This window comes from Taeniopygia guttata, chromosome 1A (genome assembly GCF_048771995.1).
Source record: "Taeniopygia guttata chromosome 1A, bTaeGut7.mat, whole genome shotgun sequence".
NCBI classification, from domain to species: domain Eukaryota; kingdom Metazoa; phylum Chordata; class Aves; order Passeriformes; family Estrildidae; genus Taeniopygia; species Taeniopygia guttata.
The window spans coordinates 8726105-8752452 of record NC_133025.1 but is presented as its reverse complement, the minus strand read 5'-3'; the positions used below and the strand labels follow the sequence as shown (position 1 = coordinate 8752452).

General features: G+C 36.9%; 1 protein-coding gene across 1 annotated transcript in view; it reads right to left on the bottom strand.

Annotated features, from left to right (window-relative positions):
* SEMA3A (semaphorin 3A) overlaps nucleotides 1–26348 on the bottom strand; it is a 164173-nt gene that overhangs the window by 111910 nt on the left and 25915 nt on the right. Inside the window, exons 2-3 of the mRNA XM_012568879.5 lie at nucleotides 4364–4521; nucleotides 1663–1725 (exon numbers count right to left, since the gene is read on the bottom strand). Coding sequence (XP_012424333.4) covers nucleotides 1663–1725; nucleotides 4364–4521 — 221 coding nt within the window. The remainder of the gene's footprint in view (nucleotides 1–1662; nucleotides 1726–4363; nucleotides 4522–26348) is intronic.

Genomic DNA, 26348 nt, shown 5'->3' with positions numbered 1-26348 from the left:
AGGGTTACACACTGCACTGCACAGTGTTGTGGGCTTCACCTACTCATGATCAGCAGGTGTTGCTGTCCTAGTATCACAGGAAGCAAAAGAATCAAGGTGAATAAAAAGTTACAGTATAAGCAGTCCTCTCAAGCTCACCACAGTCAGATGGGGACCTCTCAGCTTACTCCAGAATGTGTGTCTCCTCAATTTTAAACAACTAAACTGAATTAGAATTAGCTTAGTGAAATGTATAAAGCCTACTCTTTTTTACTAGGGTAAATTTCTAAAAATAATTATTAAAAAAAAAAAACTACAACTTTTATGCTAGGTACTGAATCTCTTATTAGTTTTCCAGGTTTTTGCTCCGGTCTTAAAAAAAAATCTACTTAATGTAATATCATAATACTTCACATGAACTTAATGTAATATCATAATACTTCACATGAGATGAAACAGGAAGGTTAGTTAATTTGCTCATCTATTTAACACTGGCCCTTTTTTTAACCTTGAATATTCGATATTCTAAGCTTCACTTTGCAAAGTACTCCTGAAAATTATTTGTAGACATGAGCTCAGATTAATTTAAATGCATTATTTCTGTGTAATGAGATAGCCTGGGTATCTGGCATTTCAGCTGTCCCATCACATATTTAGCTTAGCCCATATTTCTTACTTTTTACCCAAGCTACCTCTACTGTTCCCAGATGGCATTTTTTGAAGACAACTGTCCTCTATGGCCTAGGTAAAGACTGATGAGACTATTTTTATTATGACCCAGGAAATTATTCAAATGGAGCTCTCTAGAGGCATATGGTTGGCATTATGAATATTTTACAGAATCATCTCTGAAAATCAGGCCAATAGCATATACACACGGGGCCAAGTTCCACTCTCACTTATACCTTGGCAACCACAATGATTTCCCATTTGGCTTTGCTATGCAAGTATTTGTTTGGCTTCTTGCATACATGTATTTTTTATCTGTTTTCCCCCCTTCTTCAGCCCTATTTCCCACACTGCTCCTATAAAGAAGACAGTTACTGTCAGTGTGGAATGATTGCTATTTGGGGGCTACTGGCTATGTCTCTCTTACCTCATAAATACAGGGAATACGATGTACACAGGAATGAGGGAAAATGTACAGAAAATGATTCCTGGTGTAGCAGCATCTTTCCTAGGCACCAAAACTGATGCAGAATGTTTACACCACCTTGACCTCAATATTGCTCTGAACTCCATGCAGGAAAGGGCTCTGGGGAACCTATTGGCTCCAGAGAGATGCTACAAAGAGAAAGCACTTCTTGGAACTCCCTTGAGAACTGGGACCTGGAGCACGGCAAAAATGGGTCAAAACATTATGTACCTTATCATCAGGAGATGAGTATGCAGGGGCTAATACTTCTCATTCTGATATTTTTTTCTTTCTTACTAAATTTTTTTTTTCTCTTTGGTATATAAATTCTATTTCATCTGCATGATTTCCATTTATAAATTGAAACCCTTGGTATTATAATTACTCTTCTATATTAGAGGACAGAGAAAACTCAAGAGTGAAGTTATGATCAGATGTGTGACCTTACAGAGTAGGAAAAATACTTTAAGAATTAACACAGTAGGACATAATAAAATATTTACAGTGTTTTATAAAAGGAAAAAAACACTAAAAAGATTTGTACTTACCACAATATCTTTTCCAGCCCACTTGCACTCATCCCTTCGGGAATGTGATACAGGCCAAACAATCTAAAGACACAAAACAAAAATCACATTGTGTTATTTCATGCTTCAGCATTCACAAATTGCAGGCCAAATGCTTACAGAGTCCCTTTATCCAGTTTATCTTCACCCCATTCTTTCCCTTATTTCCTTTTCTTTCTTAAAATTTGACAACAGAGAAATGAAACACTGGGAACAAAAACAGGAATAATAGGTGTCATAGTAAAATCAATCTTGAAGTCTGCATTGTGAATTTCAGCTGAGAATCTCCAGTCCTAATGATAAGAGGGTTGGCTTTCAATTGACTGAGTATTCTTTTAATCTTTTACATCTCACATAATGGAAATACAATCTCACATTAGAGTCCCAGCATCAGAAATGAGGTATTTGCTTCTCCAGTGCATCTAATAGTTCACTCTTTTGCTAGTTTGGTTAATTAAATAATGAAAAAGGAGCCATGGTATTTGACAAGTATTGCACCATCAAAATAGAAATTTTTATGCTGTTTCTATAGAGCCACCCTAACACAACTAATCCTAAATATAGGTTTTCTGTAGTGTTTGCTTAGGAGAAAATGGATCTCACCTCATACAGAGAAAATCCAGAGACCCTCACAGTCAATTATTCATGTTTCTTTGAAAAGCTTTTAGGAATTACATATAGAATAAAACATGATCTTCCCATAAAATGCCAGGCTATTCATTTGGGAGCCTCAGATAATGCAATATGAATGGCCTTAAGTCTGGATTACAGACTTGGTGTTCAATATAGCTTGTTAATAGAAAGCAAAAGGCAAAATATTAAAAAAAAAAAAAATGGACTGCAGATGACTGGAGGGTCAAAGGAGATGTTGTAGATGATATTTTAAAATACAGTTTGCAACATTTTTTAAATTCAAAATTTTATTAATGAAATCCAAACAGCAATTGAACATTGTAAGTCTATAAAATAAGACTGAAAATTTTATGAGCACATTCTCTGTCTCAGAGGATTCCCACAACTTCCTGTTGCTATTCTCAGCCTAAAATGTGCAGAGATGTGAAAATTTAAATTTACTAGGTTGAAAAACATTAACCAAACTTCTCAGATATCCCAAAAGGACCGGTTCAAGTTTAGTTCAAGTTTTGGGCAAAAATCTGAGTATTTTTCAAATCAGTGTATTTCAAGACAGATGTTCTTTCTCCTTAGTTTCACAGTAAAACCTTTTCCTCTAATTTGGTTTAAAAGACAGCTAAGTCAAACTGGTTTTAGCACATTGAAAATTTTGGCTTTTTGAGTTTTGATGCTGCCATCAGCATTTAGACAGAAACCTGAGGAGTTTTCTTAGATGGCAGAAGCAATAACTAGTGAAGTTTGAGCTAAAGTGCAGCACTGGCTGCATTGTAATTTTGATTGAAGTGTCTTACATGACTCTCCTATCTATAATAAATAGATCCCCAAACTCTTAAGGCCTTTTGCCTATTCTTATATCTAGTCTAAATTCTTTAAGTCTGTTGCTAACATACATTTCCATGTTACTGATAGTTCTTTATTTAATCTATTAATATTTGTATATAAATTTAAATAGTGTTCTAAAAGTATCTGAATATGTAAGTATGTAAAATACAATCACTCCCATTCTACAGAGCTGTTGTCTGCAATGGAAACACCTTCTTTCCTTTAATTATTCCAGATGTTTTGCACATTAAGCTATTGATCCCTCAGAGAATTCAAATAAATAGCTAGTTTCCTTTATAGCTGCTCTAAAGAGAATAGAAAAGAAAATACTCAGTTTTCCTTTTATCCTCTTATCCTTAGAGAATACAAATGAATAGGCTGTCTTCCCTCTGAACAGAAAACACAAGGTATTTATTGCTATCATTTTAGGAAGCTAATAGTCAAACGGCCAAAAGGTCAGGAACACTAAGAAAAAAAAATAATCCCTGGGTATTGAAGCAATATATCTCTCATAAAAGGGTACTCTCTGGATTTTAAAGTGTGCCATCAAAATACTTAATATAATAAATGAAACCTCCATCCTATTATTTAACTTCTCGTCATTTTGTCTTACTAAAATAAAGGAAAATTTAATTATTTATTTGGACTCCAATAAAAGAATGACACTAAACTGCTTGTCAGCTTTTAATTAGTGACCAACTTTTACTGGAAAATTACAATCTCCATCAAAAACAGCAATATTTAATGGACTTGTTCCTCCTTTATTAATACTGGAACTGTTTTGGTTCAAAAGCAGCAGAGCAAAGTGCCTACAAGTGCTGAGTTAAAGAAGAAAAATCAACACTTGGACTCCTAAATAGCTTCTTTTATCTGCAGACAAATACAGAGCAGTAAGGCCTTTCTGTTTAAACTGTCATAACAGATGCTTGGCTTTTTTAGCAGTTGCCATGAAAGTATGTCTTGTTTGGGAAATAGCTGGATTATTCACTTATCATTTACTTCTTTTCTGTAGTCTGAAAAGAAAATATTGTAGATTATATAGTCAAAGGTCACAGGCTCATTATAAATTTCTTTTCACAGAGTCAGCAAATATTTTTGTCGTAACAGTACTCCTGACATCCAAACACTTACTATTTAATTCCAACAGTGCACAACATAGTCTGAGCAATAACAAGTCTTTAACCTTCAAAGTATATATTTACATTGTACAGAACATGAATGAACGTACCTTTTGATATTCCTTGATGTTAACCAGGTTGAAAGAAAATATGTGATCCTTTGCTCCAACATACAGCCGACCACGCTCCTCGTCCAAGAGGAAAGTGTGGTAACTGGAGCTATTAGCTAGTCCATTGAAATTGATTACATTGTTGGATTCCAACATTTCTGTAAGATAAAGGTAATATTTCTGTTGTTAATATGGTCAAATGAAATAGAGAGTTTTATTTTGACTTGTACAGAAATAATTTTAGGAATTTGTGCTTATGGTGGAGAAACAATTGAAAACGTTATTTACCTGGGCCTCTGAATATTTGGTATGAACAAATATTCATGAATCTTGTGAGATTCAGCTCTACAAAGATGTCGAAACAACAGTGAAATCAATTAAAAACCTGTATTAGCACTTAGGTGGTAAAGTTCTATCCATGTAGCTCATCAACTGTTGGACAAAGTTCAATTTTGTTCAATCAATAGGGATTTGCAAAGATAAACCTGGGGATAACTGACTGATAACCACATCTAAACACAAAATCTATTTCCAGCAGAAAAAAACATTTCATAAAGATAAGTTATGAGAAAAGGGATAAGAATGACTAACTGATGAGATAAAATAACATGTAGCACCTATTCTTAAATGTATTATCTTCTGAGCTTTTTCACACAGGCAGCATGTTGTTCCCCTGCTTGGAACAAGAATTTAACTAGAGAAAGTAAGCTTCCTTCTCTTTAAACTCAAGAGTCATTTTCTAGTTCTGGTATTCCTCACAGAGATTTGCATTTGCCATAGACAGGATTTTTTAACGTAGAAGGATCCACAGAACTATCTTAGCTATTCAAACATTAACAAAGTCATATACATTTTCCTGAAGAATACTTTTACCATAAGTTAATATAGATCATAATAGTATAAATATTCATGAGAATGCACTTTCTTTATGCCTATCTATATTCATATCAGGACCAAAACCAAACCATCTCTAGCATTTTAAGGCATGTCTTCACTAGTAAGTCATCAATAAGAAAGTTTCCTGGTGATGACAAATCCTACATGGTTCAAGCCCCAAGCTTGTGAATTAAGAAGGAAAACATCCAGCTTTAGGAGCAGGAGCAGTTCCATTGATGGAGCCATGATGACAGATGAGAAAGGGAGTGAAAACATCATATCCCAAGGGCTGATGGCCAGAGGGCATGGCCTGAGCTTCAGGTATGTATTATCTGCATCAATTCTGCCACATGTGCAAGCCAAAGATGCATGTAACTCCTCTCAGACCACATGCCAAATGCTTGCATGTCCAGGAATCACCTGACAGTGCAGCTACCTTCTATGGCTTTTCAGTTTTCAGTAAGATCACTCCCATTTCCCACCATTATTCCAGCTGAGAAGTGAGTATAAGATAGCATCCCGTATAACGATAGAAATCAGGAAGAAACTGCTGTTAAAAGTTTCTCCCTAATTTTCAACTCATTTTCCTTCTTTTTAACTCGTTCTTTTGTATTAACAAGGAAGATGTTAGGTGGGGATTTTTTTGGACCTAGGTAATAGTAATATTTATGATTTTACAGAATTTCACACCTGCAGCTTTGTAGCTCTGCAGATGTTAAACCTATTTTTGATGTTCACTTACACCAGGTGGATTTTGAAGCAGGCAACATACTCAATATACAACTGTTAGTTGTATACCATTTGGGATAGCTTTTATCTTTAGTATTCTTCGTGTTTATTTGGAAAACTCTCACTACCACCAAAAATAGTTAATTCAAGTAGCAGTGTCGCAAAGCATCAGAGCAGACACCATATTCTGTTCCTTATTCTACACTTTTTGTCACTAAATATAACTATACATTTATATCACAAATTGTACTGCTCAAGACTGAAGCTCACTTTTTAAAAATTATTTTTCTTTTAAATGTAACAATTAAATTACCTCAAGCAGTCTTGTCAAAATAATTCTTATGGCTTCCTGCCAAGTTCTAGAATTTGACTCTATTGTCCTCCAGTTCACTTATTTGCATTTTGTAAGAGACTTTACTAATTCTCTTTACTCTGTAATGACTGATTCAGATGTTGAATGTCGACTCGCTGAATAGTGAGTGATGTAGATGATTGATTGCTTAACTTGTCTTAAAACTCTCTCTTGGCTAGAAATGCTCTGCTGTCATCTGTATCTGATCATTTTTCTTATAATACAGCTGTCAAAAACCTTTGTAATTTTTTCATCTTTGTTGGTTTGAACTCGTATACGTATGATTCTGCCCTCTGTGACTGCAGCGTAAAGACAAGTGTCTGCTGAAGTCGATGTTACACAAAGGTAAAACTGATAAAAATGAAAATGAGATCAGTTAGGCACACAGCTACTTGGCTTAAAAGAAGCCTGATATGATTTTGCTAATGCAGAGTTCTAAATATTCACATCTACAGATGGTGATTGATGTTTTCTTTTCTTTCTAATATTCATGAAAAAAGTGAGATCATAGCATTAGAGTCTAAGGTTTATTATGGCCAAGAGTAAATTACATCATCATCTTCACTGTTCATAAGTCTCCACAATAAAACTTAAAAGGACCAGGTGTGGCTGTGTAGGGAAATATATAATAGGGGGTTTTTTTTAGTTTTAATTTTCTGTGACTTTCAGAGCATGCAACCCAAACACTGTCGGGTTTTTTCATGAACATGCAATTCAAAGTCTAACTAAAAGCTAAATTCCATTTCCTTCTCTAAGAATGGGACATTTCTTCTAGGTTTCAATTCAGTATGTGTCATATTGTCAGATTATTGACTTTTTCAGATGACAACTGGATTTCCAGGATCTGTTGCCCAAAAGATTAGGCCTAGACATGCTCCAAGCAGTGTATTTTAAAGCAGTTGACATCAGGTTTCTCCCTGTCAGGGAGCAGGATGAAAATATAGGCTGAGGAGAAAAATGTAACTTATGTGTTGAAGATTCTCAATCACTATTTATTTAGGTAGGTTTGAGCTACATCACAAGTAGGAGGAGAAATCCTAAATAATTTTTGCAGTTCCTCTGCTGTTAATTCTAACTGATGCGTGTTCATTCAGTGATGGATGTGGCTTTACAGGCCACCCTGGAACAGGGTGTTGAAGAGCAAAGCAATGGCATTTGCACAATCAATACAAATTAAGTATTCTACCTCCTCAAATTCATTAATTTTAAAGTGTTTACTATCCAGTGTCTTCAGTATCCAATGAGCGTCTATTGCTGAGAGAAAGAGCAAAGACAGGGCTCAGTCCCAGAAGGGCACTGGCATCCATCAATTCTACTAAGAGTCCATCACTCATGCTGGCAAGGTTACTAGATGATCAGTGATAACATAGACCAAGATTTACAACCAAGATTGCATTGTAATGACAAGAGGAAATGATGAATGCATTCAATGAATCAATGAAATTAATATTGTCTACTAGCATAGCCTAAATACTTTCCTTTTTTTTTTTATTATTATTAAATGTTGGCCTAGACATGTTCTATGCAGACAGGTAATGGCTGCCCATTCCTAAAGTCTTTTTCCTTTTTTACTTCCTCTATGATCTCTGCAGTTATTTTTATTGCACAGATGTAAAATTGCTCCACTATTTCTTCAGTATTTGCCCTGAGATAATTTTCTCATTTCCTTTTAACACATCCTCAGCTGTAGTCACACCTGTAGCTTTGGACAGGAATGAATGAGCCCTATACAGCTAACCACTGTACAACCAGCATTGTCTGTGAAATGCTGTATGAGGTAGATTTAAAGTGGGTGGTGGTATTTTGCAGGTAAAAGAGATGTCATTGCTTTTGTTATTGCTGCTTCATTCCCACATTTATTAAGTGTTGCAGGTGACCAAAACTAACAGTTTCAAATGCAATATCTTAAAAAATAATCATAGTATAATGAATGTGATGATCACAGAAACCAGATGGAGGTTGAATTTCTCAGGGTTTGTGGGCTAGATGCCCCTAATAACCACTTCAACTAGCTTTAATTCACATTCCTGACTTACTTGCTCCATCTTAGTCTCCTTTCTCTGCCAGTGTTGAAGCCTGAAGTATTTGACCTTTTTCAATGTGTTTTTCTGTAGACTCTGCATGGTCTTTCCTCTATTAACTGATGTGTCTGTTGATCCAGTCTGACTTGTGTCAGAACATTCACGTTGCCAGAGAGAGCTGGCAAATTTACAGAAGAAAACCAGTTCCTAACTCTTGCCTTCGTTTTAATGTGTGGTTATTTAATTTGCTAATGGAATTGTAACTTAATAGTATATATACACAGAGGGCCAAATTCCTGCTGTGAAATCCATCGAGATATGCATGCACAAGGAATGTAGATTTGGTTTATTTTTATCACACTTCTTCATTAAAGAAGCAGCCAAAAAACCACAGCTATAGCTAAGATGAATACAGTCATGCAGATCCTGAAGTTTTCTTTATCCATGGTTGGTATTCCACCATAAACCTTGTTTTATGTCTGTGTTCCCTCAGTAGAGTTTGTCAGGAGAAGAACATAACAAAAGAAAACCATCTTAATTTTCACTTATCTACTAGAAATCAAACTATCTTTAATCTTTTTAGCAAGAGGGAGTTTGTCTGTGTAGCAACTTAGAACATTTGTGGGCTTTGGCCTACATCCCTGTTACAGACTTCACAATGACACACACCAGCCAAGACTGTTTTTGTTGATAAGGGTCAAAAGGGCACATCAATTTCTCTAAAAACCAGAGGGAAGGTTACCTAGTTTCCTCAACAGGATTCAAATCTGGTCCTGTCCTATTCCTGGTGACTCTGCAGAGCGACTGGATCATACAGGGAGCGCTGCTCGTCACAACACGCTCCTGAAGCCAATGAGTGGGCTGTTGGTTGCACAAAACTCTCGACCTGCATTCCTCTGCCAGCAGCAGTAAGATCTCGCTGGAGATCTCCCAGCAGTAGGTAAAAGATGAGCCAATGCCATTATGCCATCAAACAGGGATTTTGCTGAACTGTGAGCAGTGCCTCCCACAACGTCATGCTAGAACATTTCCTTCTTCCCTCGCCAGACTTCTACTTTGGCTACAGAGGATCAGGTGGCCACATGTTTGCACATGTATTTCTTGCTTACACAGATGCATATTGTGCCTGTATATCAGCATGTGTATCTTTGTAAATAATCCCAGGTGTAAATTAGTCATTACTCTTTGAGTAATTATTTGCTGAATTCTTAGATACATGCAAGGAAAGGAGTGGGTATTTTAACTTCCAACCTCTCCTGTAGCTTCCCCATTTCATTGCTGTGAGTGCAGATGGTGAGTTGTGCCCCAGTCAAACAGTTATGGAAAAGACAGGGACTGGCAGGAAATCAAGAGAGCTTCCTGCAAGGCATGAGCCAGCAGAGCTATGTGGCAAAACCAGCAGTATAAGCATGGAAAAGGCACCGTACTTGTTGGGAGTCCAGTCCCCATCAGACGAGACAATGGCTGTCATACAGTGAGACACTTCAGCAGAGTATTTCCACATATAATGGAAGACCCTAGTCTGAAATCAGGTCAGCTTGACCCCATGCCAGGTCTAATACTTAGCAAAATGGCCAATAGCCTGGAGGATAACAGCTCCTTTCCCCCTCACCCAGGATTTAACTACCTAATAACACAATTGTTTTCTTTCATTGACACATCTCTGGGACCTCAATGAGGAGAATGGTTCAGTCACCCACCCTAATTAAAAATAACTTGCCAACAGTTTGTGGTACAATTCAAACTGCTGTAAAACAAAACAAGGAAAATTAATTTGCCCTTTTTTTCTTTTTAGCATTTCACCTGGGGGGGGGGGGATAATTGCAGAAACATTTGTTTTGTGACATCTTTTAGTTTAACTGGTCAGATTATATGTCTTTCAGTTCAAAACTGTTCCAATATTTCCAAACTACTTTTGCCAGTAAGTCTTTGATTTCATATTTAGGAGCAGAAGAATAGAAGAATAAAGAGACATACAAATTATCAACACCCTCCCATCAAAAAAACCCAAAAAAAAAACCCCAAAAAAACCCAAAAAAAACCCCACAAAAAAACAAAAAAAAAAAACCTGACAACTTATGCTTTCAGATAATTTTAGAATTATGCTGCTTGGAAATACCAGAAAGTGATCAGTTTTATCTCAAATGAAACAAAAAACAGGCTTGTGAAGTGTATGAGATCACATAGTGCAGTAAGTGATTTATCCATTTTTAGAAACTTAACATGAAAACTTGTAATCAGCACCTTTGGGTTTTTGCTACACTAGAGTCACAGAAACTTGAAACTACACAGGGTTTGTTGTTGATGGCAATTCAGTGTTATTGTAATTTGAATGAGATAAATCACTGGGAGAAAAGGGAGGGTTATCTTATCAGTAATCAAAATACAATTGGAACAGAGCCCCTCACAGCTGTTCGATCAGTCCTAGCTTTCATCCTCTTCATCTACCTTATCATAACAGTTGCCAATCACCTGGTTTCACTGAACTCTACTAAAAGGAGAAAAAAAACAGTACCGTATTCATTTTTGAGCAAAACTTTTGCTTCTGAGAGAACACATAGTTCAGAAACACAGTTCAGGGAATTATTACAATTTATCAATTAGAGGTAGCTAGGACAAGATATACAGATTTTTGTGCAATTGTGATGTAAACCAAGCACTTTAAATGAAACACTCCTGCCTACCTTTCACTGCAGCAAAGAAAACTTGAGGGCCAGGAGTATAGTTTGATTAAAACCAGATACCTGGACAAAGGAATGTTGCACCCATGTTTTGTTTCAGTTGCACCAGTATAAGCATGGAATCCTTTGACTTCAAAATACTGATGCATATGTTTTTTATACTGTAAAACTGAGAGAAGATTTTAGCTCATTAATGTCAGCACTATTTAGCTACATGACAGCCCTTAAAGTGTTTTTGGTTTGAGTAATTTAAGGGGTCACATGATATTTCAAAGACATAAAACATTTAGATTTTTAAAATCAACCTGTTTTCCCTTTATTATTTGTGCTATTTGTCCATTTGGTCTCTGAAAGTGAATCCAGATTATCCCAATAGATCAGCTATTTTCTTATAAAACATGAGAAATATTAACATATGAGCTAAACAAAGACTCATAAAGCTTGATTTCATACATTTGTAAAATTACTATAACATCCCATATTATTAATTTGGCTTTGTGAGAAAGGTTATGGCACACATTTAGCCATGAACTTCTCAAGTATTTAAGTCCAACATTGTTACACAATCACAGACTTATACTACCTATACTACCTACAGCACTTTTTTGTGTGTGATGCATCAGGCCAGAATATATGATGGCAAAAGGAGACCATAATCTGGTTTTACATTGTCTGTCTAAGGAAAAATTCATCTGTCTTCAGATTTGAGTAGGTAACATCTTTGTTACCTCACATTTGTGCTAGTATAAAAACTGCTCAGGAGAAATAATGAAATTGATGCATCACACTAATGAGCACCCAGATCTTGAGATCTATAACCATCAAGGTTCTTTAAAATGTGGTAATAATATGACAAAATAATGATCTAATGCAAAGTTCATAAACATTCAAATGCAAATACTAAAAACACTGCAGGCATATTAACTCAGCCCTCTGAGTTTGGTTAGCCCAAAGTAGCACTACGTGACCTGAAATTGCACCATCTGAGCTAGTACAGGTAAACAGCCAGCTAAATCCTATTCATTAAATAACTCAGTTATCAGATCTAGTTAGAAGTTAATCAATTTTCAACTCTCTCTATGATACTTCTATGAAGTTACTCTCCAGCGAGAAGAACCGGTACTAGTTATCAATTAAGTAAAACTGTGGGCAGCTGTAACTTCAAGGAGTGATTACCTTATCTATAAACAGCACTGGCCTTGTCTCTTATGATATTAAATATCATAGCACAGAGGCATAATCACCTTTGCAGGGACTAACACAGAGACAGTTGTTCCAAGCAGGAATGAGGTGGGAAGTCTGTCACACCCCATCCCCTGCATGCTTGAGCTACATGTTGGGTCCAAGTGCGGTACAGAGCACAGTTCTTACTCACTGACTGTTCCTGAATAAAGCAAGAATTCACGACCGTTTTCTGCCAGAACAAAAGCAAGGCAGGAAAAGAGCTGCTGCTCTCTATAGGCACAGCTACTTGCTCCAGACATTGACCATGCTGAAGTGTAAGTGCACCTGAGTTACCCTGAAACTCATTTATGTACCCACAGTGTCCAACAACACTGGCTAAGAAGCCAGGAAAGATTAATTGATTTTGCTCCTAATCCAATTGTTACTCAATGAAGCTACATGTTGAATTTTTAGAGTTTTTTCTCAGGCAAGCTACTTTGAAGTTAGCTCAAAAGACATGATTTTATTTTGTCATAATCATGACAAGTCAGATATACAGTATGGAAGAACAAAATGATGATTACTTTTGTACAAGTACAATCTGAGAAGTTTTAGGTTCATTTATTTATCATTATTAAAGTCAGTTCATCTTCCAAAGAATCATTATTTCTGAGTAAAAACTCACACATAAAACTGACTGAATAATGCCAGAACCTGTCATGATGTCGGGACTATTACATTTAAAAATTACTTAAATAAAATGCTGTTTTAGAAAATTCCATTCTGAAAAGGGAATCTCCTAACAACTGAACCTGAAAGTCAAAAACCCAGTCAGTGCAATTTACACTGACTGATTTTGTGTTTTACAAACTATGGACAATTAGAAGTCAAAAGTAACAACAATATTCACATGTGTACTGGAGTTGCAGTTATGATAAAACCCTTCCTCATGCAAGTGTATTTCTTTCCCAGGGCAAAAGTATTAACGTATTTTTTAACTCTTAAAGAAATCCTGCTTTCAGATACCAAATCAATGTACTTCAAAATAAGTTAGCTCATTTAGAAGAACTAGCAAATATGAGCTGTTAAGTTTCATAGGGATATCAGAGGAAATTTTTTTTAAAGATTGGTGGTTTTATTTTCGAGTGTGATTTTGCTGTTTGACAAGCATTGACTCTTGGAAAGACTAATGGGGTAGGTCTGTAAATGATTTAGATGTCAAAATTGAGACAGTGTAAGAATGAGGGTGACCTGCAGAGGGTGAGCCATCAGTAAGTGAAAGTGTCGGTGCTTTCACTGGCTTAAGAGGCTGCAAGGGAGAATGTCTCTACAGCTTCAAACACTGGGATGGAGGAAACCCAGCAGAGGTAGATTCAATCTGAAATTAAACATCTAAACTGATGACAGGCAGGTTTAGATTTGATAGGAGCAAGAAATTCTTTGCTAGAAGATGGTAAGACACAGGCCCAAGTTGCTCAGAGAAGATGTGGATGAAACTGAAAATTTCCATGCCTGAAACTGGTCAAGGCCACATTGGATGGGGCTTTGAGCAATCTGGTCTAGTGCAAGGTGTTCCTGCTCATGGCAGGGTGTCCCACACTCTTGGAACTAGATGATCTACAAGGTCTCTTTAAACACAAACTATCCTATGTTTCTATAAAGTCCTTCTCTCATGCATTTTATTTTTATTACTGAACTGACAATATAAAACCTGCACAAATTATTTACTAAGATGAATTATTTAATATGCACAATAGGGTTAGGAAGATTCCCTGGAAATTTAGTTGCATATGCAAAACAACAAAATAGAATAAGTAACACTTGTGTTTTCAGCAGATTTATGATGGAAAATGCATCTGACCTGCTTCAAAAAAGGTCTTTTTATGCTCGAAAATCAAGTGTGAAAAGAGTGTGAAACTCTTGTCTCTATCTGTGTAACAACTCTTCAATGTCCTCAGATTAATAAGATGCAAAAATGGCCTTGGGTTAATTCTACTAGTAGGTAAATCATTATAATAATTATAATTTATATAGCAGCTGGCTTAGATGGACTGTGTCCAGGTTTTCATATATGGGAACATATCAGTGACCTCATATTCTTAATTTCAGACATAGCTATCAACACTCCTTCTGTTAAAATTTTGTTTTTCCAGAATGGATCTACCCTTGACTTTTATCACATATACAGCAATTTAAGGAATTGTCTTTTAACATTAATAGAATGGATGAGTAAAATTCATGCTTGGATTTACATCCTTCTCTCTTCTGATAGTTCTTGTTTCTTTTAATCTGTGAGTGAGGTTTTGGATGAGTTTCAGTAAGGGGCTGAAAGGAAGGACTGCAGCTAAGCAGTCTGTGTAGCTCACATACAGATACACACAGCTCCACTGTGCACTTTAATTGCAGCAAAATACAGCAGGGATTTCTAACCCCTGACACTCCTTGCATAGACTTCCATGCCAAAATAAAGTGATGATGCCCAATTTTGCTCTTAATTTATCCTAATGAAAATCACTGGATTTACACTATGGATAAAACATTCTGATTGTGGTAGTTCTGCAATGTGTGTAATATATTTACTGTTCATTAGAACAAATTAGTAAACATTATTTACCAAATGTTTCCAGTTGCACCTACAATCTTCTGTGCATCAAAAAGGAATTTCCAGTTTTTCCCTTCCATCCAAATGTCATAAACATAATTAATCATTCAGCAGCAAACCCCCATTTCTCAAATCAAAGTGAATTTCCTCTTGACTGATACTGCTCTATCAATCAAAATTTTAAATGTTTTTCAAGTTACACAAACCAAACTAGATCTACTTTCACTATTTTTATAATTGTTACACACTCAAATGAGAAACAAGAAATTTATAATTAACTGCTACATTCAAAATGGAAAGCAAACCTTACAATTTCTACATTATTTTTTTGGGTTCTGGGCACAGTCTAAAGGGGCTGGGAGGAATGCATTTCTACCTAAAATAGAAGCAAACTTGCAACTGTAATTCTGACAACACCAAGAAGCTACAGTGTGAAGAGCTTTAAATAGTTTTAAAATCACCCAAAATTTGTCTTAATCCACTTCACACAATGCAAAGTTAAGCTGTAGAAATTCTTGACATGGGCTGTTGTAAATGGTAAAATTGGTTATAGTTTCAAGGGATAACTAGCAAAATCAAGAAAAAGAAATCTTTAAGAGATTATTAAATTTAAAGACTCAGCTTCTAGCTCACCAAGTTCAGAAATTCAACTTGCAGAAAACTCAGAGAGTATTCTGGGGAACTCTCACTCTCTGACCTAACTCTGTTATCTTCTGCTGTGGAGAACTCTGGTTATGGAAACACCATACTGTGTGTTTGCTTTGGCTGTGGCTGGAGACAACATATTTCCCTCCTAATCGTGTGTGGATAAAAATGCAGCCATGACCTGAGTTTTGACAAGGAAAGTGAAGATGCAAAACCTGAAATCTAATTTAGCAAAATGACTGCTGCAACTCCTTTCTCAGCTGGCCATGGAACCTCCCTCATCCTTCTTCCTCTCCACTCCACCTCCCCTCTTCAAGCCTTTGGACTCCCTCCTGGGTGAGTGGAAGTATCTGCAAAGAGCATAATTTCATAAGGATTGAATTCAGTTTCTGTAACAGCATTTCAACCCCTAATTCCTTCTAAATGCCTTTTGTTTTGAAGTAACTTGTCTATATTGGATCTTTTAAGTGAACTTCAGAAGACCCATCAGCAATTTCCAGTAGAGGTGGAAGAGAAAATTGAGTGGATTATCAGCAGCACTCAGGTAGCACCTCCTGTCTGGCTGGGCTTAATGCACGATGAGGTTTGGATACAACTTCACGGTGCTTGACCTCAGAGCACAGGTTCACTTGCTCAAAGACACACAACGTAAATACAGTTGGATTTGTTTGAACAACTAATCACCGGGTACATCAGCTTCTATTTAGAGCAGCCTCAGAAGGGGATCCAAAGACAACTGAAAGTAACTTTATGATGTTTTGACTCCAAGACCACTCAGCCAGTCCCACCTGAACTGGCTCCTAGCAGGTTCCTGGTGGCTGCTCTCAGCTGACATGGCCCAACTGCAGCACGCCCAGCCACATCTCCTCCCACCTCCTGCAGTAAATGTCAGTAAGAGGGAGGTGACAAGTACACAAATTAGAACTGAAAAAGTGAAAATATGGTTCCAAAAGTAACAAAAACCAAGCAATATTTTGTTCAATGAAATTAACTTGGAGGGGAGGTGTTGCTGCTGGTGTGGCTGCCTGCCGTGCTAAATGTCCATCTTTTTGCAGAGATTTTATTCTTTTCTACTCTCTTTGAACTAGCAGAAAGGTGATCTAGTCTACACACTGATCCTAGGTGTCTCATCAATCTAAATAAATGGTAGCTCTTCTTGTATCAACGCAATAGCATCATTATCCTTAGTGTTAGGATCAGGAAAGAAAAATAATGGAAATTTTTATTTCTAAAGCTCCAGTGGAATATAAACGAGAATCATATTATTTTTCCACACACCACAAAAACTGCACTTTTCTTACGAAGACAGAACTCAGAGCTCACATTCATATCATTTACTTCGTGTCCCTGTCAGAACAAAAGCCTTTAGAGACTGATCTGTAGACTGAAGGTATCAGTGAAATGGTCCAGGCACACTGAAATGGAAAGCAGAGTTTGCCTTCTTATCTTTACTATGTAAAATGAGAATTACCAATATCTAACAATTTTTGCAAAATGTACTGCAAATTCTGACCTAGTTTATTTTTCCACACTCTGCATTTTATGTATGTATGTATGTTTTGAAGCAGGGCCATTTTTCACCTGGATTTAGGAAACATTGTTCACTGGCACCATATTACCACGCCAGCACAATGTGAATTTAATGAATTTCTTACACACGTTGTGTAGCCTCAGTTTAAGTTTGGTTCACATGAAGGGCGCATTAAAGCTTGGAATGTTGTGGGGGGAAAGGCAGGGCACTTTCCAGTTCCCCTTCCAGACCCAATGATATTAGTCATTCTCAGCAGCTCCACTGTCTACTCTACTAATTTCCCTCCAAAATAATGCTCCTTTGGGTGCAATATTCCAGTGTATATGTATGTCAACTGCCACACAGGCTTCCAAATGCCCACATTGATCCAAGATACCATGAGTCACTGTTGACAGATGAGGAACATTCACACAAAATCCCCGCTGAAAGTTAAAGGAGAACTCACATTTTTTCCTTGATGCTCATACACTAACACGTTATGGTTAATGGTACATTCCTGAGATTTGTCGTTGGAGGGGGGAAGGGGGGAAACGGGGGGGTGGGATTTAAAAAAATTGAAGTTACAATTCACCTAAAATTGAACAGGACACTGATTCAGTGTTTCCAAATTAAAGCAGCACTGGGTTGTTCCAAGTAAGTTCTAAAGACACATTTCAGCAGACTAGAAACTGATATAACTATGGCTTTATTGCTTTTAGTACACCCAAATTAATTTACAGCAGATGTGGATGTAAGTTAAACATTTTAAGTGAAATGTACTTAGCATGTCTCTAGAACTTCTTATTTTCTAGCAAGATTTTGATTAAATTTGGAGTAAACTAATGTCATCATATAGTTCCTGCATGTTTATAATGTTTGATGACTAAGTAATACCCAAGAAAGACATTGCAAAGCAGCATCATGACATTCTGTTGCAGACCACATTCATACTTCTAAGATAGCTGGGAAAATGACTCCTTGTCCTGATGGTGAATAAGTTTTCTAATGACTCATATATATTTGAAAACCTTCAGGAATGGATATCTCAGAGTCTTGAAAACAGTGCATCAGTGTACAAAAAATACACTATTTTTTACAAAGTTTTCAAAACTTATTTCAACCATTTGTTTCCTGTAAAGTCAAATAATTTTTAAAAATCAAGTCTTTATTTTTTTCCATAAACAAATGTAATTCCAGTAGCAGCCGACACGGCTTTGAGTATAATGGCAAACACTTGGGTTTATTTCTAGCCAGTCTAATTATGAACGGCATCAGGGTAGATGTGTTTTCTTTTTGTAGCCAGTTATACTAATTTGACCTTCTGGGGAAACAATTTCAAAATGTCAACATTTGCATGCCTGAATCCTGCTATGAACTAAAAGGATTCATGTGCAGAGGTCCTGCCTCCAGCTGTGACACACTACTTACCTCCTCAGAGGGAGTTAACACATTAATTTGAACAAATGAAATTAGAACAGCCAACTCTCCACGGTGGGCAGAGGAAACATACCCTGGCCATAGTGGCTGACTGCAGTTTCAGTGCAGTATTGCTTAATTAAACTGTTGTGTGACAGCTGCATAAGGAGCGCATAAACACCCCACAAAAGAGGAGGTCTTTAAGCTTGGAGGTGTAAGTGAACGTAGTACTGAGTTCCTTAAAAGGAAAGTTACTTTTGTCCTTTTTAGAAGTAAAACTTTGAGATTTAAGAGAATAATTTACACATTTGCTGGTTTCTGCAGATGTATATTCCAGAAAGCACTCCTGAGACTCAGATGCTAACAAGTCTGAACAGGAATCTGGTAGAAAGGTCTGCAAGTTGAGGAAGCTCGCATCTGCTCCACTGCTTAGTTCAACCAGTTTGTGACCCTTGAGGTCTAATCCAAAGCCAAGCAAAGGCAGTGGGATTTTGCTGATTGTGCTGAAAACTGCATCAAGCCAATGGATTAAGGGTATGATTCCTACAGGACCTATGTTTTCAGGAACCTCCTCCAAAACATTTACCCTTATAACCTCTGAAATATTTTTTTAAAGTATGTACTTTAAGCTAAAACACAGGGTCCCAATGGATGTCACTAGGTAACACTCTTATGCACAGAGCTCCAAATACATTCCTCATTTTGTGATTAAATGTTCAAGCTGACATGCTTTGCAATGATCTCTGTAAGGAAAATATAAGCAGCGGGAATTTTCTATTTTGCTTTAGTCCAACTCACCTGAACTGCAGTGTGCTATAGGAAGCAGGATTTGGTGTTGGTTCATGTATGTTCCTTGCATGTCCCACTGTCTGCCATGCTATTTGGGAACTCAGTTTCAGAATAATACTAAAATAACAAACGGTGTGCACTACACCCAACCTGGATGCCTGATCTGGGCCCAGTTTTAGTTGTGCCACAAAGCAGTCTGCTGAAAATAAGTGTTAATGTAGGTCAGTGGAAGTTGTGAGGTGCCCCTGAGGATCTCCATAAAGAGATCAAGTATGCCTATATTTAAGAATATAAATTAATCAACTACCATTTTATTCTGCAAAAGAGACCTCAGCATTAAGCTGGAATGCAGTATTTTAACTGTAGATATTCATTTATTATCATGACAGATTCAAATGCATGTTTTTTGTATGTTATCCTTACTTTGTTCAATGTGCAGAATGGATGAAACATCAAATTTATCTTTCTTTTTGAGCTTTTCATTATTTCTCCTAATGACTACACGCCCTTCAAATGCTGGTCTGGATTGGGGAATTATTAAATTGCTTTTCACCTATACCAAGGCAAAAATCTGTGTCATGTTTCTACATGATTCAATTGAAAATAAGTTGTTCTGATTCCTAACTTATATAGGCACAAGAAGAGAGAAAACAAAATTACCCTAAACTAATAGGCATTTGATCTGACTCATCAACCCCCAGTATTTGAGAACAGTAGGAATCTGTTTGTCCTGTCTTACTCATCAGACTAGAATCTGCAATAAATGAAGTAGGGGTGTTGCACACAGATCTCACCTGGCTGCTTCACCCAGACTCATTCTGCTCAAGAGATGCAAAAATACCATAGAAATAACAGGGAAAAAAAAGTGTAATTAAAGGTTGCAAGGTACTTCTGCATATGAAATGGGCTGTTGAATTCTCCAGTTATGTGAGGAAAGAAAAGTTTCCTCTCTGGAATTTAGACTTATCAGTAGTCCAGGCTCTAAGTCACAGATTCCCATCCAAAGTGAATGTGTTGGCCAAGAAAGAAGCAAGACACTCACCGTGCAAACTTTCAACCCAGAGAAACTAAACACATTTTGAGAAACTAAAACCATCAATTTATCACAGGAAATACCAGGCAGTCAATCAGTGTTCAAATAATAAGGCATTTACTATGACTTCTAGCCTTAAAACTTACTTAACACACCTTTCTTCTGAATTCAGAATTTAAATCCCGATTTAGATTTTACACACTAAAATGTTTCTGCAAGTCAGGAATACAGATTTTCAGAAAGTAGGGGACCACACTCCGCATTTTACCATGGAGTAAAAGCAGAGTGAAATGGACAACCTGTAGTTTCCTCACATCAGAAACCTCCATATATCCATGCACATCCTAATTCCTGTATAATCCTGAGTGGTTTACCTCTTAAAATAAACAGACTCTACCTTATGTCCTTACTGGATTACTGTGAGTAGGATGTTTACATAAAGGATATAGCTAAGTATTCACTGAACACAGCAAAACTACAATTCACTTCCATATATTAGAGCCCATTATAATTTGGTGGCTAAATTTAAATAAACCAACATTTAACTATGCTGGCAATTACTATCTAAAATTAATACTCTAATTGTGTCCAATCCTTTCACTCCAGAGTCTGATTCATTGGACTACCCATGAAGTGTAAATATGAAGATGAGAATATTGTGTGAGAGAAAGAAAGCATAATTTATAGTCCAGGTGTATTAGATGCCAGTTTAGTAAACATTTGTATTTTCACAGTTAATAATACTAATTACACTGTGCATTACCCTTCATGCAAAGATCTAACCACAATCTAATAAACAACAGGACCCAAGTCTCATTGTCAGTCACTTATTTGGGCAGTGTACAGAAGTTTCAAGATTGAAATAAATGTCCTAAACCTTTCTTGTACTATCCTAATTGTGGGTTATCTCCATGACACGAAGGAAAAAATCCTAAAGTTGTGCTGACCTGAACCATGCTGAACCGCAAAAACCAAGTGCCATTCCAGGCTGGCACAGCACCACAAGATTGGAACTTGGTGAGCCTGAGTGAGTAATGTCTGTGGAGAAAAAGAGATGGCTAAGGGGTGATCTAAGTGTTTGATTACCTGTTGGGCACAGTCAAAGAGCAAGAGGTAACATGCACAAGTTGAGTCAGGGAAATGCTGAATGGGATATGCAGAAAGAAGTCTTGACGGCAACAATAACCAGAGAGTTTACTGTCTTCACCCTTGGATATCATCAAAACTTAACACAATTAGACACAAAACCCCCAATCTAATTCTGAATTTAACCTTGCTTTGAGCAGGAGGTTGAATTAGAACCTTTCAATCATATTTTTTCCCTATGCATATTAATATATTGATTTAGCTGTGATAAATTAGGAGATAACAACAAAAAAACAAACAAACAAACAAAACCCCAAAAAAACCAAAAATACAATCTCCCCTCCTTTCCACCAGGACATTACTGGCAAGCTCCTCTTGTTATTAAAACAAACAAAAAAATCCAAAACTTTTTAATCTCTCTTAAAGCTGATTTTTCCTGAGGTATTCCTGAGGGTAAGAATTCCCTTACAGTAAGTAAGAGCAGAAAGCAAACAAATGGGCAACAGGAGATATGGCCCATTTTGGTCCTTGTAAAGCAGCTACAGTGGAGCATAAATATTACAGCTTCAGATTTACTGAGCAAATGAGCTTTTCCAAAAAGAAGACTGAAATGCAAAATGTATTGCAGTTTATGCATGCTAGATATGTCAAATATAGGAATTCAGATTCAAATTTGGCAAGATTCTCAAATAGCATAATAGATGGCAACATAGCTATGTAGATTTTTATCTACTTATCACATTTTCATTTGTTGTGCCCTCATATATTCACAATACAATCACTTTTAAAGTAACAGCATTTATAAAACATGCAAACATGAACAGGCAATAGTTCCTCTGGATTGATATTTTGTACAAAATAGTCCTTTATGTATTAGTGCTGTTTGCTTATTACATGACCACATTACAGATCCCTGTGAAAAATTTTCAGGAAACAAAGTGGTACGTAGCAAATAAATGAGGCACAGGTAAACATCACCCTAATGGTGATTAAGTAACAATCTCAACACACTGAAAATATTTGTGTCCTTTTGACTTCAGCATTCCCCAAATCTCACTCCAGCTGCTGGACAGCATGTGCACCACAGCCATAAAGAACACAATGAGACTTAACAAACATGGTTTCACAGTCTATTTTGCAGAAGAATAATCTGGAAGAAATAGTGAAGGTACTTACAGAGTTCAGAGTGTAATTTGTTGTGGCTATTTAAAAAACAAGGGAATGTTGATACAGAAAGACAAAAGAACTGCAGTGTAAAGAGTTTAACTCCTTTTCCTTTTATGGCCTGTTACTGCATGGCTGAACATTGCCACTTTGTATTTTCAGAACATATTGAATTTAAGAAAACTCTTTTGTTCCATTTGCAGCCCACATGCTGACACAGCATCTCATCTCTTATTGTTCTGACTTAACTATTACCTGATATATGTGATGTGCTAGAAGATAAGAAGCACAAAGATTCCAGTTACCTTAGAGATACCAAAAGAAGAATCACTTAGCAAAGAACAGCTGAAGAGAGTGTTTCTGGCAGTTTCACTCTGGGGTGTGTGTTAGACCCACAAATGTCAGTTCAGACCCCGTAAGTCAGGAGTCTTTGTTGGGGCTCTGCTGAGCACTGAATGATCTCACCCTCTCCTGACTCCCACACACAGAGGTATACAGGGAAGAGCAGGCTCAACCAGTCTTAAATTCCTTTGACAGTTCAGACTCCAGGTAGATTCTGCAGCACTGGAAGCAAGGCTCATAGCAACAGTCAGAGAGATATGTTTTGAAGGAACAGATTTGTTCAAGGTTAATAAATGTTTCTACTGTCATTTTCCATGGATGGTAGTTCTGGTGATGAACAAATCCTCACAATGGAAATCTGGCTCCTAATGATATTTTTAAAAGCTTGCAGGATCTGATAAGGCACGCCACTATGTGGAAAGGACTGATTCCCATATGGTTCCCATGAAAATTTCTGAGACAGCAGCTTCTCAAAATCTGAGCTCTCACAGCTTCAGCCTTGCCTAGAAAAGACGTAACCAACCTGTACTGCATCAATATTGCATCAACTTGATTTGTATCAACAATCTGAAGAAGACATCTCTCAAGATGTCTTATTCTTTTAAACTAATTTTAAAAAGAAATAAAATTTTGCTGTCTGATTTCCCCCCGGGAAAGTAAATTCCGTGATTATGGCAAAAAATATGAAGTAGATGACCCAATAAAAACCAAAACCTCCGACTTTTTCTTGGGAAATAGAATAGAGCATGGGGTAACATCATCACTAGGAACACAGCAGAAACTAGGATTTTCCATAGCTCTTCAAGTGATCATTTTACCTACTAAAAAGGAAATCTCTATGAATACATGGTATGAAAAAGCAAACTGCTAGAGAGTAAAAGCTCTTTTACCAAAAAAAATTTGTACTGTGGTTCCAGGAGAGACGAACATTCCTAGCTGGGTTCCTGAACAAAGGATATCAAATGAAGGCAGGAGGAAATAAAGCCTGACTTCATGTGATATGTGCCAACTGTGGTCTCATAAAGCCAAGAAATCTTGGAATGCTTTGAGTATGTAGTATTTTTAGAGCTCTAATAAGGCACACCTGAGCTCCTCTTTACCACATTTAAAGGCATGTGCCACAGAAGCTAGATTTTGCTGTGCATTTTTGCCTATTCCAGTAACCTGTAATTAAAAAGCATTCATGTGGAAGAGAGCAGAGCACTCAGTTTGCATGTTCAGATTCTTCTGAATTACTCCTACATACTGCTCCAAAGGACATAACATATAGTAATGTTCTCAAATTTTTCTTAAGTCACTTGGCTAAGAAGAGTAGATGACACTGCTATGTCTGCCTTATTGAAATTAAATATTCTTGTATCTCCTACAGATGTTCTTCCTCAATTCCTTGACTTACTGGAATATATGTCTATACCAGCTGTCTTCCTTCAGCATCTCCAGAACTCTGAGCCAGAACAAGAAACAAACCTGTCTCTACTATTAATAAGATTTATTTTAATTTTACCTAACTAAGCAGTGTAGTAAAATAGAAAACTGTAAGACTTAAGCTCCTCCACACCAGACACACAAGCTAAAATAACCTCACTGTCCACCCTGATAAGCAGGTATTGGTATCAAAAGTTACACTGCACAAAAAGAAGTCAAAATGAGCAATGAAAGCATGAAGGAACTGAGGGACTGTTGGGTTCACTCCATCCAATTTATGTTCAGGAAGAGGTGATGTTACCCAGAAGCCAGATGCAGCCCCAGAAGTACCAGAATAATCAGATCTCATATATACAGTATATGTGATCCAGAGATGGAATACAGGTAGCCAGTCATTTGAAACAGTCATGTGCCAAACAACTCTAGTAGCATAATACTAGGAAAAAAAGCATGGAATCAAAATATGCACTGTGTCTATCAAAACAAAGGAGGACTAGGAAAATGTTCAAATACCTAAGTTTTACAGGAATCCAGTTACATTTTTATTAAAAATAATAATGATATAGAATTATATTAGAATTAAATGCTGTCTGCTTTCAAGTCAGGGAATTTAGTTTGTATGTCATCCAGGAGTGCGAGTACCAGTACAGAACATGGATAATTATTCTTTCCCAGTCAAAAACTATGCTGGCACTTGCTGTACTAGCTGATCTCCTGTAATCTCTACAATTATTTTCTGCTAGAGTATATTGCAGTACTGATCCCTAAATACACACAATGGTTGTCTGCTAAGGCAACATCTCATTGCTGGCTTGAACTACTCAATGGGAGGCTGCAGAAAAGGTTGATACTAAAGTGCCCAGGGACAAGAGTCAGCACAGCAAATTTTGGTTACAAACCAGATCAAGCTTCTTCAATGTCAACCACTGGCACAGAGGGCTAGAGGCTCTGGAATTTCCATCTTGAAGATACTCTAAAGTTGCCTGGAGAGAGCCCTGGACAACCTGATTTAGTCAGCCTTGCTGGGGGCAGGGGCTGGATGTTAAACCCACAGACTTTCAGCAGCCCCTTCCAACCAAAATACTCTGATTTTTTAAAGATACACCTGCCCACTGTCATCATCTATAACGGTAAAGCAAGCGCTTACTTACTCTTTTTAACAGCTACTGTTGTTTTCGCACAGGCATATTTTATTTTATACATAAATAACCTGCCACTTCTACAGCAGTCTACATGGTAAACTTCTTTCCTCGAGTAGGAAGGAACAATCACAATGATGAATTAGGGTTTTATGTCAGGGCACACAGACACCTAAAGTAGAATCAGTGGGGTAAAACAAGCTAAGACACCCAAGATAATAGCAGCGTATGTGTGCCATGTGTTATGCAGCTGAGAGAAGAAACTAAAAGGTTGATCAAGTGCCTAAAACTGAGATCCTGTAGTTCAGAGAAAATTATTGCAACTAGTTAAAATTACAAACTGAGATAAAACTAACACAAAAGCTTTCCCCAATTTTCTGTCAGTGAAAATGCCAGTAATTTCGCTGCTGCTGTTGTTGAAATAAAGATCTCTCAGGAGCACAAGAACACTGTGGGGGTGGATACAGAGAAAGTGGCAACCATAGACACAACTTCAAGCAAGCAGGTTCAAACTTTAATGACCTGTGTAGGAAGATAAATGAGACTTCAAGAAAAAACAGCACTGTTGGCATGAGGATGTTGTTAGGTGCAGCAGGCAAGCACTCTCAGTGCTGATAAATTGGTAGCTGACAAAGAGCTACATCTTATGATGACCGTGTAAGGCACGATATATTTTTCCTACTAGTTCTTTGTCTTTCATCACATGTGTTTGATGAATCCTAAATTAATATTGTGCTCTGTTTGAAATTGGAGAGGAAAAACAAGAGCCACTTATCAATCACATTATTTTATCTCTCAATTATCCTTAATTTAATAATTGTATTATTTTTACTTCTGTTATAACTTTAAGGGCTTCTACTGCAAACACTATTTTTTCAGATGGTTTAGGTTACCAATAATTTTCAGTAAGAGTACTTTTCCATCTTTTTTTTTTTCTCTTTTTTTTAATTCCTCTAAGCTCTTCTCTATATCATTATTTTTCCTAATCATCAGCCTTCCTGGAAATATTAA